This window comes from Delphinus delphis, chromosome 1, assembly GCF_949987515.2.
Source record: "Delphinus delphis chromosome 1, mDelDel1.2, whole genome shotgun sequence".
NCBI classification, from domain to species: Eukaryota; Metazoa; Chordata; class Mammalia; order Artiodactyla; family Delphinidae; genus Delphinus; species Delphinus delphis.
Genome location: NC_082683.1, coordinates 100,756,797 through 100,772,431, shown reverse-complemented (window position 1 = coordinate 100,772,431; position 15,635 = coordinate 100,756,797). Strand labels below are relative to the sequence as shown.

Sequence of the window (15,635 nt, the reverse complement as noted above, 5' to 3'; positions counted from 1 at the left end):
AAGAGTGTAACAGAGGGTCTCATGTTATTAACCAAATACTCTGGCATGGAAGTAATTAACGTACATCACTTCTATCTAAAATCGATTGGCCAGAACTTATCATATAGCCTTACCGAAGTGAGAGGGGAAGTATAATTTTCTCATGTGTCTGGAAGGAGAGAAGAACTGGATACAGCTGATCATAAAAGTCTCTACCATACTCTAGTAGATAAATAGCTGAATTATGGTACATTCATAAAATGTCACACAGCAATTTAAAAGAATGAATTGGAAGTATACCATGTTTTAGAGGGATCTCCATGAGATAATGAACGAGTAAAGCAAGAACCCAAAAAGTATATATTATCTCATTTTTGTAAACTAACCATGATCGGAGAACCCTGTATGTATCACGCATATGTAAAAATATAAGTAAATACATTATATCTATATCTATCTGTCATGGAGAAAAATAGGGTTCTTGCCAAGGGTTACTACCTAGGAGAGGAGGATTTGGTGGAGGGGGACCCTGATATATGTAGACAGGGGAAGAGAGAGGGTGAAAAAGAAAGCAAAAGGAAAAAATTAGGGCACTAAGAATTTGTATGATTATATTTATGCATTGATGTAAGTTATGTATATGAATATAGAAACTAAGTCATTTTTAATCTTTTCCTTATAATTTTGATTGCTTTTATAGGCCTCAAAACACTGATCTGTTGAAATTAAATGAACTTTTCACTTGCCCCCAGCTCTAAACTCTATGATTTCATAATTTAAATAAGTCTTGTCTGTCTCTATTTGTCATTTCCTATTTCTAACCCACAGTTGACCTGCTACTGATTAAAGTTCTTGATGTACTACTACAGCCTGTGGACTATTAATTATACTGAGTTATACTGAATTCAGGTTGCCTGAAATTATGAATAATTTATTTCTAACCTTTATATCAACCGAAGCAACTTGCTCTTTGACGTCATTAATTTACATTTACATGAAGCAGGAGACATTTTATTACTGCTAAAGTGATAAAGTTATGGATATTTTTCTTAGGACAGGTATTAGGTCTAATCTAAAAGTCTATAACTTAAACTATCAGTCTAAGAAATTTTCCCGTCTCTCATCTGGACTATTTTAATATCTTCAATAACCTCACCTGTTCTGATTTACATCTAATGATCTTTCTAAAACAAAAGTCTTTTTCAAGTGAAAGGATGGATGATAAAGTTGGGAAACCATATACTTTATATCCTTTTGTAAAGTTTTAATTTTAAAATACCATATTTTAAGTAATAAAGTCTTATTTTCCTTGCTTAAACTCTATTCCATTTTCCATACCAAAAAAGTACAAGCTTTGCAACATAATATACAACATTCTATATGAAGAGACCATGGTCTGGTTCTACTAATTATTCTTCATTTCAACCTTTATTTTGCTATTTCTTCTGCTTTGATTTCCTCTTATCCTTCTTATACACCTGTAGAATTCCTATTTATGTTCAAAATCCATCTCTTCCTGAAGGCCTTCTCTGAAGTCGACATGAAATTATCATTTATGTCTCTGTATATTTCATACTTGTATACTGTTGAATTACTTATAAGTGACCATTTGTTTACACATTTATATTTGCTACTAGACTGCAAGTCATTGAGAGTATCATTTATCATATTGATACCCCCAAATCCAACTATTTATTCTATACTTTCAGGTATTGCCACTCAGAATGATACGATACAGAATATTCCTTTCTTGAATCACTTTGTTCTCTAGGCTTCCATGATCCTTTACACTTCACTTGTCTCCCTTATTAGTGTTTACAGCAACCCCTCTATTGCTTGACAATGTTTCAGTATCCCAAGCCTCAATACTAACTCCTTTCCCTTCTGTAACTACACACTCACTACCTGTAAAGAGAGTGCATTCAATCCTGTGCTTTAAACGGCATGTTTATCCAATGATTAGTAAATACTGACCCTTCTGGAAAGCTCCAGATTCATTTGTCCAATGACCTTCTCAACATCTCCACTTAGATATCTAAGCTATCTCAAATATTACATAGCCCAAAACAGAACTTGAAAACCCAACCTTACACATTTTCTTTCTTTCACCTCATCCTTACCTCCAGCCAATCTGTCAGTAGTCAGCACATCTGTTTGGTTCCACTATCAAAATATATCCAAAATATAACCCCTGAGCCCCACACCCTTGCTCAGTCTAGTGTGGCTAACATATGCTCTTTTTACAGCCCAAATTTGGCTGAGGCTCCCTCAGCCCATGCTTCTGCTGAAGCGTATGTCCTGTAGACACACTGAAGTACTCATTTTTGCTTCAGACAAAGCTTACAAATCATTCAGTTAAGATCCAGAACCTGCAACCTATTTCTAAAAAACAGTAATTCATGTAAAAGCAAAGCTACCATAGGCTATAATGACTCACCAAGTGAAAATTCCTATGGGGCTATGATCCAGAACAGGACCACCAAAGCCACATCAGAGTTTCAATATTAGTATGTTATTTAGCTCCCCCAAATTCCACTCTATTTTTTAAACCTTTTTTAAAAAATTAGTTTATTTTATTTATTTTTGGCTCTGTTGGGTCTTTGTTGCTGTGCGCAGACTTTCTCTATTTGCGGCGAGCGGGGGCTACTCTTTGCGGTGCACAGGCTTCTCGTTGCGGTGGCTTCTCTTGTTGCAGAGCACGGGCTCTAGGCACGCAGGCTTTAGTAGTTATGGCTCGCGGGCTCTAGAGCGCAGGCTCAGGAGTTGTGGCACACGGGCTTTGTTGCTCCGCGGCATGTGGGATCTTCCCGGACCAGGGCTCAAACCCGTGTCCCCTGCATTGGCAGGTGGATTCTTAACCACTGCGCCGCCAGAGAAGCCCCAAATTCTAATCTATTTTTTTCTCAAAGTATCCAGCCTATTTAATCAAATTACTGGGATTTGATAACGCTCTACTGAATTTATCCCCTCATTAGAGGAGCTTTCATCTGCAGGGCAAAGCCTGCTCTATAAAACATACAGCATGGAGCAGATCACATGCCTCCTGCAAGAAGCTTCAAGATGAAAAGAGTAGAGAAGGCTGGGTCCCCTATGCCCAATTTTCCTAAACTCATGGATCATACTGTCACTCCTTCAAAGAGTGACTAAAGGGCAGGAAATATTTCCTAACAACCTAAAACTGGGTTATGACAAAAAGCTTCTTCTTATAATAATATCTAAACTGCACTCAGTTTAAATTAATATGCTTAAAAAAGGTATTAATCATTATGTAATTAGCCTATACAATTTTCATAATAATTAAATTATAAATTTTCCAATTGTTCATTAATGCTAGTTAAAATTATTTTTATGATATTTTTTGTGAGGTTTTTTTTTTTTTTTTTTTTTGATGAGGTTACCACAAATGAGTGCACTGATCCCTAAACTTAGAATGATAAATTATTTTTCTTACTCTGGTGTTTTTCAGGAGTTGCCTCAAAGTAAAAACAATAGCATTAGTCTTAAGTTTTATTCTGGATTTGGTTGTCAAAACTGACTCTCCAAATCTCAAAACAGAAGACACAAATATAGGCTACTATAACAATATAGGAAATTTTAGGAAATTTTATGGAAATTTTATGTTTTTCTAATTTCCAATATTTGATCTTATTTTTATTTTTTAAATTAATTTTTATTGGAGTATAGTTGCTTTACAATGTTGTATTAATTTCTGATCTTATTTTTAAATCATGTATTAAACATTTTGATTCTGAAGTCTTACTATAAGAATCATCAGTATGGTATATGTAACTTTTTCTTAAATATATATTAAATTTTTATTTAATCAATTCAACAAATACTGAGTACCTACAATGGGTCAGGCATTGTTCTAAGTACTCAGGATGCATCAATAAACAAAGCAGACAAAAATCCCTGTCTTTGTGAAGTTTACATTCTAGTGAGTGAAGACAATGAATAATAAACATACTAAGTGAGGTATATAGTGTGTTAGAAGATTATATGTGCCATGGGGAGAAAAAGAGTAGTGTAAGGGGAATCAGAAGTACTGGAGAGAGGGGAAAGTTTCCGAGAAAGAAGCATGCCCAGCATGCTCAAAAACAGCAAGAAGCAATCTTTCAAAACTTAAGAGCCTAACTCATCTTTTTAAATTAAAAGCAAGGAAGAACAATATTTGAAAATTTAAAGAGTGCAAACTAATTGTGACAGACTGGCTAGTTGTTGACCTGACCCCCTTCCCTGATCTCCTGAGACATAACTAGAAATGGATCACAGTCTGTCTTGAAATTAGGTGTGGCCATGTGATTTGGTTCCAGAAAGTAGAATGTGGGTGGAAGTGATGTACATCTATTTCAGACCTGGGTCATTAAAAACTTCCCACATGGATCCTCCATGGTATTTCCCCTTTTGCAACAACCTTGGAAGCAAGTTGTTGAAGATGGCAGACCTAGAAGCTGGAAGGAGCCAGCGTTCCTAAATCACCACCTGGAGAAATGCTGCTTACTAAATAGTAGCATTTAAGTGAGAAGTTGATGATTAGCCAGAGAAGCTAGTGTTAACTAATATACAAGTCTTGTTTTATTTTAAAATGTTTGAAAATATATAGTAGCTTCAAATGTGAAATATCATGTCATCAAGACTAATAATCCTCCAAAGAAAATACTTGCTCAGGAGACTAATTATAAAGTTCCAATTAAAGTTTCTAGATCAAAAGCTAGAAATCCTAAGACTATATCCAGTTTTCAGAGTACAGTTACAGGCACACAAATTGAAGGAGGAACATAATTTCCATAATGTTATATAGCATTTCCATTTTTTCCTGGGTAGTCTTTCCTACAAACACATTTCCCCACCATAAGGAAATTAAAATTCTACTATACCAAAATTGTTATAGACAACTATAAGACTATTTTTATCCATTTGCCAATTGTTTTTATAAAGTTCATTCACTCCCTTACTTTATTAGATGAGTCTTTCATACCTACTCTTCTCTTCACAACTTGCAACACTTTCCCCTCCACCTTCATTCTCAGTGGATGATCTTAATTCTCACTTCACTTAAGAAAATTGAAGCTATGAAACCAGAAGTTCTACAAACTCCCATCCACCATCGTGTTGTGATATATGTTTCCTTTTCCCTTGTTACTATGGTAGAATTGTCTATTCTCCTAGTTAAGGCCCAGCACTTTAATCTTCCACCAGATTCCATTCCTCTTGCCTATTATAGGACATTCTACTTAAAAAAAAAAATCTTCTTTCTCTTCGGCATCATCATTTCCCATCATCCTGAATCTTTCCTTAATTATTTAAACTTGCTATTAATTCTTACATGTTTTAAAAAAGAATCTTCTCTTGACCCACTTCCATTTCAAGTAGCTATTTCATTTATCTTCTTCCCTTTTAAGGTATAACTTCTTAGTTTTCTTACTCTTAATGAAGATAGCTGTCTCCACTTTTTTCCTTCCATTCTTTCCTTAACCACCCCCTCCAATCGAACTCCACTTCACTGAAACTGCCATTGTTAAGATCACCAAAGTCCTCCCCATTAATAACACATTAATCAATTTTATCTCTGAGCAGTATTTAACACAATTTATCACTCCCTTCTTCTTTGAAATACCTTCTTGCTAGACTTCAGTATTACCCTTGCTAAATCTTTTATGGTTCCTTCTCATCTCTGATCTCTTCTCTTTTCTAGGTACAATCACTCTCATAATTGTACATGTTCTCAACCACTCTGATAGCTTTAAATATGCTGTTGACTCCCAAATTTATATCACTCTCCTGGATCTGTCTCTAAGCCTACTTACCATCTCTGGATGTCTAATATACATTTTAGACCAAATATGTCCAAAATTACATTGCTCAGGCCAAAAATATTGACATTATCCTTGGCCTTTTCTTTTTTTTTTTTATCACATCCCACATCTAATCTTAAAAATAGATCCAGAAGTTGACCTCTTTACTCCTCTACTGCTCTCAGCTTTGTTCACACCACTACCATCTCTCATATGTATTATTAAAATAACCTGTTTTCCTGTTTTAACCTTTTGTCCTCTTTTCAAAATCTGTTCTCAATATAGCAGTCAGAAAGATCCTTATTTTAAAACATGAGTCAGATCACAGTTTTCTTTGCTCAGAAATATCTGCTAATTTCACATCTTATTCAGAGTAAAAGCCAAAGTTCTTACAGTAGCCTATAAGCATTACATAATCTGCCCACCCAAACTCCCTATCCTGTTAAATACCAGGCCTTTTCTCCTTATACTCTTCTTTTGTTCATTATCCTCTACCCACACTGGCCTCCTTGCTGTTTCCCAGATACACTAAGCACACCTCCACTTCTGGGCCTTTATACTTTTTGTTCCTTTTATCAGGAATGTTGTCCTCAAGATAGCCACAGGCTTACTAGTTATTCATCAGATCTTCAAATGTCATTGCACTGAGGGCCACTCTACATAAAATTTCAACCCTCTTCAATACTCCCTAATACTCTTACCTGTTTTATTTCTCCTTAGCAATTATCATTAACTAATATACTATGTGTTTTGCTTATATAGTTTATTTATTGTCTATTTTCCCCATTAAAATGTAAGCTCTAGAAGAAGAGAGGGCTTATTTTTGTTTCATTCATTCTTATATCCCCAGTATCTAGAACTGTGCTTAATTCTTAGCAGATATTCAATAAATATTTGCCGAATGAATGTTGAATAAATGAAGTATTTTAGGTAGTCATACTGGTGGAGGCTTTTTTCCCACAACTTAAAGCCATTTGTCAATTTTATAAATAGATAAATCAAAGCTGCTTCAGAACCGTGAAACTTAAATGCCCTCAAGATTTTAAAAATAAATAATATTAGCAAAATTATAATAATTAGCTGTTCAGATGACCTCACAGAATCAATGAGAAGTATTTGCATCTAAAATACTTTAATAGTAAAGAATAAATAGTAAATCTCAGTGTTCCTAGTGTTCAACGGACAACTTTACAGGTGTGAAAACTTAGCCAAAACAGCTTTCACGAATACAAGAAAAGGTGAAACCAAAATATAATCATCTAATTATCTGAATAGAATTACAAGTTTTTAAGTAACATGTGGTTATCTCCCATTTAGGCCAAAATATTAAAATATAAAGAAACAAATTATTTATGAAAATATCAAAAAAGTCTCAATTTCAGAAAATGTTTGGCTCTGTAGAAAATAAGAATAAAAAAATTAACTATAAATTTGCTGTTATTTAGGCTCCTTAATCACACTGATTTTCTGAAATTAAACAAATAGCTTTCCTGCTTCCTTTAGTTTTTGTTTCCTATCCATTTTAGCAATTATAGCCCAAGGGTCCTCCTGCATTTTCCTCATAGCTCCAAGATTCCGCGTACATCCAGTGGTTGTTAGAGATGAAGGAGTCTGAATAGGAAATAAATAAAATCATAATATGTTTAACTAAAAAAAAAAAAAAAAGAATTAAATCCAGCTTTTGAAATTTGCTTTCTGAAATAAAATTTTAAAACTACCTTTTTTGGTGTTCTGACACAAAATTGAGAAATTGGTGGATTCTTCTTCTTGTATAGTTTTTTCAATGTCTCTTCCTCTGAAACCATGCTCTTAAAGAGAAATATAAAAATATAATTTGGAGGCTGTCACCATTAATATTATATTACTAAATTTTTGTCTACATCCCACATATGAGAAGGAGATGGAGGAGTACAAGGAGGGAGAATAAAAGAGGAGAGAGGGGAAAGGAAAAAAATAAAAAAGACTGAAGAAAGAAGACAATGACAAAATAAATCTTCAATCTGTCAAACAAGGACCTAGATTTTGATTCTATTAACTATATACCTAAAAGGTTATGTGGAATACAAGATGTGTATGAATAGTGTTTTTCTACTGATTTCTATTTCTGTTTCAGAGTCTTCATACTATGACTTTCCCCACCCCTTCTCCCAACCTACTTATTTAAATACACTTAGGCCTTATAATAAGCATTCATAATCCTATAAAAATTATAAATGTTGTCAATTATCAATTTATGAATATTTTCCCAAATAATAATAGCTAACACTTATTCAGTATTTCTTTATGTCAGGCACTACTTTAAGCACTTTGCATATTTTAATTAGTTTTAATCCTCACAACATTTTTATGACACACAAATACTATTATTATCCCCATTTTAAAGGTGAAGAACTGAGACACACAAATATTAAGTAACTTGCCCAAGACTATACAGCTAGTAAGAGGTGGAGCCAGGATTCAAATCCAGGTAGGCTGGCTCCAGAATCCATTTCCTTAATGAATATGCTACATAAATTTAGTCAGGTAAGCAATCAGTTCACATTATCTTTTCCTGCTCATTAAAGTCACACTTAACACAAATTTCAGAAGCTTCATGGATGAAAATATTCAGCCATTTTCATGAATTCTAAGATTTCAGCAGAATTCACTTAGTCACAAAGAGCTGACCTTTCAGATACACTCAAATCAGTATGCACCAACTGACCAACTTAGAAAAGATAAATTATCTTAAAAATCATATCGTAAACTATCATTAAAATTTTGCTTACTGTATGGTAACTGTATGTTCACTAATGGCTGCCTATATAAAAAGAATAAATTAACCTAATTTAAAACAACAAAAACTTGTCTGTCCTTATAACTCTGTTGCATTCATCTTTTATGTGCTTATTGGGCACTTGTATATCTCCTTTGGAGAAATGTCTGGTCAAGTCCTTTGCCCATTTTTCAACTGGCTTGTTTTTTGTCATTGAGTTACGGGAGTTCCTTATGTATTCTGGATATTAATCTCTTGTCAGATATATGATTTGCAAATATTTTCTCCCAATCTTTAACCTTTTCACTTTCTTAATAGAGTCCTTTGATGCATTTAAGTCCTTAATTTTGATGAAGTCCAATTTACCTATTTTTTTCTCTTTTTTGCCTGTGCTTTGGTGTCATGATATCCATGAAGTCCTTGCCATTCAATGTCATGAAGATTTTCCCAATGTTCTTCTAAGAGTTTCATAGTTTTAGTCCTTACGATTAGGTCTTTGATTCATTCTGAGTCAGTTTTTGTATATGGTGTAAGGTAAGAGTCCAACTTCATTTTCTTGCATGTGGACATCCAGTTTTCCTAGTACCATTTGTTGAAAAAACTGTCCTTTCCCCACTGAATGATCTTGGCACTCTTGTCAAAACTCAACTGATTATATATGTGAAGATTTATTTCTGGGCTCTGTTTTTTATTACATCGGTGTATATATTTGTCTTTATGCCGGTACTATACTATTTCAATTACTAGCTTTGTAATAAGTTTCAAAGTCAAGAACTGTGAGTCCTCCAATGTTGTCTTTCTTTTTCAAGATTGCTTTAGCTATCTGGGGCCCCTTGCAAATCTGTATAAATGTATCGAATTTTCCATTTCTGCCAAAAAAGCTGTTGGAAATTTAATAGGGAACATGTTAAATATGTACACTGCTTTTGGTAGTATTGACATCTTAACAATGTTAAGTCTTCCTATCCATGAACACAGAATTATTTTTCTTTATTTTTAAGTCTTTCAGCAATGTTTTGTAATTTTCAGTGTATGAGTATTTTACTTTCTTGGCTAGATTTGTTCTTAAGTATTTAATTCTTTTTAATGGTATAGTAAATAAAATTGTTTTCTTAATTTCCTTTTTGGATTATTCATTGTTGGTGTATAGAAACATAACTGATTTTCATATGTTGATCTTATACCTTTCAACATTGCTGAATTTACCTATTAGGTCTAGAAGCTTTCTTGTTTAGGCTTTGTGATTTTCCATGTATAGATATGATCATGTCACCTGCAAATTAGAGGCAGTTTTACCTCTTTTTTACATTTGCATGCCTTTTGTTTTTTGTATTTGTCTAATAGTTAAAAGCCATGGCTAGAACTTCCAGTACAATGCTGACTAACATTGGTGAAAGTGGGCATCCTTGTCTTATTCTTAATCTTAGGGGGAAAGCTTTCAGTCTTTCACCATTGAGTATGATGTTAGCTTTGGTTTTCATTCATACCCTTTATCATGTTGAGGAATTTTCCCTCTGTCCTAGCTTTATGAATTTTTATAATGTCAATTGAGACGATCATTTGCAATATTTTTTCCTTTGTTCTATTAATGTGGTGTATTATATTGATTTTCTTATATTGAACCACTCTGGCATTTCTTGGATAAGTCTCATTGGTCATGGTAAATGATCCATTTACTATGCTGCTGGATTTGATTTGCTAATATTTTGTTGAGGATTTTTGCATCTACGTTCAGAAAGAATAATGGTCTACAATTTTCCTTTCTTGTGATGTCTTCATCTGGCTTTGGTATCAAGGTAATGCTGGCCTTATTGAATGAGTTACAAAGTGTTCTCCCTTCAATTTTCTGGAAGACTTTGAGAAGGATTGGTGTTAAGTCTTTAAATATTTGGTAGAATCCATCGATAAAGCTATCTGGTCGAGGACTTTTCTTTTTTGGGAGTTTTGGATTACTAGCTCAGCTCTGATAAGGTTTTCTGTTTCTTCTTGAGCAGATTTAAGTAATTTGTGTATTTCAAGAAGTTTTTCTATTTGTATATTTCTTCTAGGTTATCTAATTTGTTGGCATATAATTATTCACAGTATTATCTATCTCTAAAATGTTGGTAATAACATCTCCAATTATATTTCTGACTTTAGGTATTTGCTTTTGTCAGTCTAGCTAAAGGTTTGTCAATTTAATTGATCTTTTCAAAGAAACAAATTTTGGCTTCATTGATTTTCTGCTGTTTCCTTTTCTCTAATTTGTTTATCTCCACTCTAACCTTATTATTTCCTTCCTCTGTCAGCTTTGGGTTTAGTTTGATCTTCTTTTTCTAGTTCCTTAAGGTATAAAGTTAGTTTATTGATTTCTTTCTTTTTCAATGTAGAAATTTACAGCTATTACATTTCCCTTAGAGCACTGTTTTTTCTGTCTTACGTAAGTTTTGGTGTATTGTGTTTTTCATTTTCATACATCTCTAAGTCAAATTTCCCTTGTGATTTCTTCTCTGATCCATTGGTTGGTTAGAAGTGTGTTAATTTCCACAAGTTTGTGAATTTTCTAATTTTCCTTCTCTTATTGATTTCTAACTTCATCTCTTTGCATTAGCTTTACTTCATATATTTTAAGGGTTTGTTATTAGATGTGTAAATGATTAAAACTCTCATAACTTCCCACTGTATTGAATCTTTTATTAATATATAATGTCCTTATTTGTTTCTTGTACTTTTTGATTTAAAGTCTATTTTGTCAGATATTAGTATAGCCATCCCACCTCCTTTTTGGTTACTATTTGCACATCTTTTTCCATCCTTTCACATTTAACCAATTTAAAGCTAACATGAGTCTCTTTTTGTTTACTAGAGTGTATAATCTGTTTACATTTAAGTAACTACTGATAAGGAGAGACTAACTTTTGCCTTTTTTGATATTCATTTTCTATATGCTTTATAGGTGTTTTGTTTGTTTGTTTTTGGTCACTCATTTCCTCCATTACTCTCTTCTTTTGTGTTTAGGTGACTTTTTTGGTAGTAAAATGTTTTGATTCCCTTCCCATTTTCTTTTGTGTGTATTCTATAGATCATTTTTGTGTTTACCATGGGGATTACATTTAATGAACAAACATTATAGTAACCTAATTTGAATTTATACCAACTTCACTTCAATAGCCTACACAAACTGCTCTTATACAGCTCCATTCTCCTTCTGTTACTGATGTCAAAAATTACATCTTTATATATTGTGTGACCAACAACATAGGTTAATTAAGCATTTGTCTTTTAAATTATGTAGAGGATAAAAAGTGAAGTTAGAAACCAAAATTACAATCATTTCAGCTTTTATAATTTCCAATGTATTTAACTTTATCAGAGATCTTTTCTTTGTCTAGAATACTTTCATTTCAACCTGAACAACTCCCTTCAGCATTTCTTGAAGAGAAGGTCTAGTGACAACTCCCTCAGCTTTTGTTTATCTGGGAATGTCTTAATTTCACTACATTTTTGAAGGACAGTTTTGCTAGATAGCAAATGCTTAGCTGACAATGTTTGTCTTTCAGCACTTTGAATATGTAAACCTACTGACTTCTGGTTCCAAGGTTTCTAATGAGAAATCAGCTGATAATCTTATTGAGGGTAACATATATGATGAGTTGATTCTCTCTTGCTGCTTTCAAGATTCTCTCTGTCTTTTGAATTAACTTATGTTTATCAGGTGGGGAAGGATGGAGGGAAGGGATAGTTAGGGAGTTTCCTATTGACATGTACATACTGCTATACTTAAAAAGGATAACCAACAAGAACCTACTGTATAGCACAGGGGAACAAATATATTATGTATTAAAAACAAGATTCTCTCTGTCTTTCAACAGTTTGATTATAATGTGTTTTGATGTGAGTCTATTTGAATCTATCCACTTAGAATTCATTGAGGTTCTTGGATTTGTAGATTCATTTACTTCATCAAAATCTGAAAAGTTTTCAGCCATTTCTTCAAACATTCTTTCTTCCCCTTTCTCTCTTCTCTTTCTGGGACTCCCACAATTCATATATTGATTTTTTGATGGTGTCCCACAAGTTTCTGAGGCTCTGTTCACTTTTCTTCATTCCTTTTTTTCTGTGCTTATACTCAATAGTTTATTGCCCTATCTTCAAGTTTACCAATTCTTTCTTTTGCTTACTTATATCTGCTTTTGAATCCCTCTAATACACTTTTCATTTCAATTACTGTACTGTCAATTCCAAGATTTCTTCTTGGTTCCTTTTATAATTTCTATCTCTTTATTGCTATTCTCATTTTATTCATACATTTTTCTGTTTTTGTCTGTCTTCCTTTAGCTCTTTGAACATCTTTAAGATGGTTGTTTTTAAAGTCTTTGTCTAGTAAGTCCAATATCTGAGCTTCCTCTGGACATTTTCTGTTGATTTGTTTTGTTCCTTTGATAGGCTATACTTCCCTTTTCTTCATATGCCTTGTGATTTTGTTGTTGTTGTTGTTGAAAACTAGCCACTTTAATCTTATAATTTGATACATCTGCAAATCAGATTCTTCCCCTTCCCCAGGGTTTACTGTTTATTTATTTAGATTTGTTTTGCTTTTTGTTTTACTATTAAAAGTGTCTCTGTGCATTGGATAAGCCTGTGGTGAAAATTTGAGATCTTCCTGTTTTTTTTTCTGAGCCTGTGTCCTTCCCTGGGCATGGCTTTCTAAATGCCCTGTAAATGTGATTGATTTTGAATGTTCTAATGCTTGAACATCTGGCTCTCCAAAGAGGGAAAAAAAGAGAGAGATAAAAGTGCAGTTTGTTCTTCTGGAAGACAAATCTTCTGGAAGACACTTCAGCCAGTGAGGTTCGAAACAATGGCAGCCAGACTCTGTACCTGTACCTCAGTGATCAGAATCAGCAGTCAGAACACTGAACCTTGATCTTCGGAGGACAAGGTCCTTATTGTTCACCCTGGTTCCAGCAAGACATAAGCATGGCCCTACCACATGGTTATAGGTTGAGTGATAGGTAGCCATTACCATTTTTAAGGCTGAAATTGACCAAAATTAACCATAACTTACCAGCCAAGTTTCCCTCTGGAAGTTGCAAGCATTCAAATAGTCTTTAGAGTTCCAAAATAAATTACTTCAGACAGTTTCTACCAGTACCATTGTTGTCTAGGTGGAGAAATGGGTTCCTGGCACTTCCTACTCCACTATCTTCTCTAAGGTCATTCTAGACAATACATTTTTAAATCTTACTTTTTATAATAATTTGAATGTTCACCAAAATTTAAATGTAACAGCTAAGAAAATTACAAAAATAACTAACTTCAAGTGATAATTATAACAAATAAAGCCCACTATGAAATATCTTTAGACTAGTTTAAACTGTAAAAAATAAAATAAAAATAAATAAAATACTGTAGTATGTTACTGTGTTACAAAGTTGTGATGCTCCTTTTAAAAATGAAATGAAATCATGAATCATTCTGAATCTCAGATAAGCTAAGAAACTAGCCTAAATTCACACTACTAGAAAAACAGTATGAACTCTAGTCCTGGAATATCTAATTCCATAGCTCATGCTCTTTCTAATAATTCTCATTACATTCTTTTAATATCTGGACTTCAGTTTGAACTGGCAGTTATTATGTACAATGACATACATAGGCTATGGAGCTAGACTGTTGGTGTTCAAATTTTGGCTCCATGACTTACTAGTTATGTGACCTTAGGCAATGTAACAGTGTGACTCAGTTTCCTCATCTGTAAAATGAGAATAACAACCCTGTCTCTCCTTCTAAAGCATGAGATTGTTTCAAGAAATAACTGAAGTAATCTGTGTAAAGTCTTTACAATAGTGCCTGGTTCACATTTTAATCATTAAAATGCTAATCATTATCTACAAAACAAAGAGATACTAGAGTAGGGATTTTCTATAAGTTAACTTCAATAATTACAATTTTAAGACTTCAGCTACTCATTATTCCAGAACAAATGAAAGTAGAGGATCCCAAAACAGTATAAAAGCTTGAAGGATCTCATAGCTATGAGTTGGAATAATGAAACAAATGACTTTAGCTGGAATTTTGTAATTAAGAATCTTTGGTAAATTGCTCCATTTCGTGTAATAAGGTTTATCTGATTTTAAATCAAATGAGTATAAGTTTAATTATTCTCAATAAATCATTATTATGCCTTAAGAAAATACTGATACGTGTTAATATACTCATAGTAGGGAGTAATTGATGATACAAACTGCTAGGGGAACTATCCTCCTTAAACATGTCATCTTTAACACATTAACCCATTAAGAATCATAGAAATGTAATAGTTTTCAACCAATACCTTGATATAAATTTCAACCAATAAGTGGTATAAAATAAAAGAACATGTATAATATGCAAAATCAAGAGGGGTCTTGAATAACAAATTTGGCTGCAGCAAGATTAAAGATATTCACCTAGCCTTTCTTTAAAAAAAAAAAAAGGAAAAGAAATAACACTCTTCTGGAAAACAAGAGGGTTAGTCCTCTCATATGACAACTATGTTATATCAAGTATTTCAAAATGTCATTGTTTTCTGAAGTTTATGGCGATTTTTTTAACCCTAATTTCTTTAAAATGCTGCAAAAGTAGAGGGTTCTGTGTTATAGTAGAGTTCTACTTTTTTTCAGTATTGCAATATAGATACTATGCATATATATTATACATATACATCAAGAAATAATATAGAAATATAATAATGTAAACAAATAATAAATGCTGATTATTTGTAATAAGTTTACCAAAAGATCAGTAGTTTCTGAACTATCTGAATTAATATCAAAATCGAAGACCATTTTTCTCTTTTTACTACTTTCTTCAGTGGGTACATTCTTGTTTTCTCTTTGCTGAATTTTTAGTTTCGTTGGTGTCTTCACAGTATATGCCTATTCAAAAAGAAAAACAATACGTTATCCCATCAAATAAAACATATATTACTAATAAACGCAAGTTGAGGTTTTAGCAATCAATAATAACTCTCCATTATTATTGACATGTATATGAAGTAGAAATTTTGGATAAGAATTTAATTCAGAAGTTTTTGAAAAAAATCATGGGGGAGAGAGAAGGAGAAAGAGAGGGAGGGGCAGAGA

General features: G+C 33.0%; 1 protein-coding gene across 2 annotated transcripts in view; it reads right to left on the bottom strand.

Moving 5' to 3' along the window:
• Window positions 1-7,247: 7,247 nt before the first annotated feature.
• SYCP1 (synaptonemal complex protein 1) overlaps window positions 7,248-15,635 on the bottom strand; it is a 161,633-nt gene continuing 153,245 nt past the window's right edge. For both annotated transcript variants that reach the window (XM_060006973.1, XM_060006980.1), the window contains 3 exons: window positions 15,285-15,428; window positions 7,493-7,582; window positions 7,248-7,385 (listed from right to left, as the gene is read on the bottom strand). In XM_060006973.1, the coding sequence (XP_059862956.1) occupies window positions 7,248-7,385; window positions 7,493-7,582; window positions 15,285-15,428 (372 nt within the window). The remainder of the gene's footprint in view (window positions 7,386-7,492; window positions 7,583-15,284; window positions 15,429-15,635) is intronic.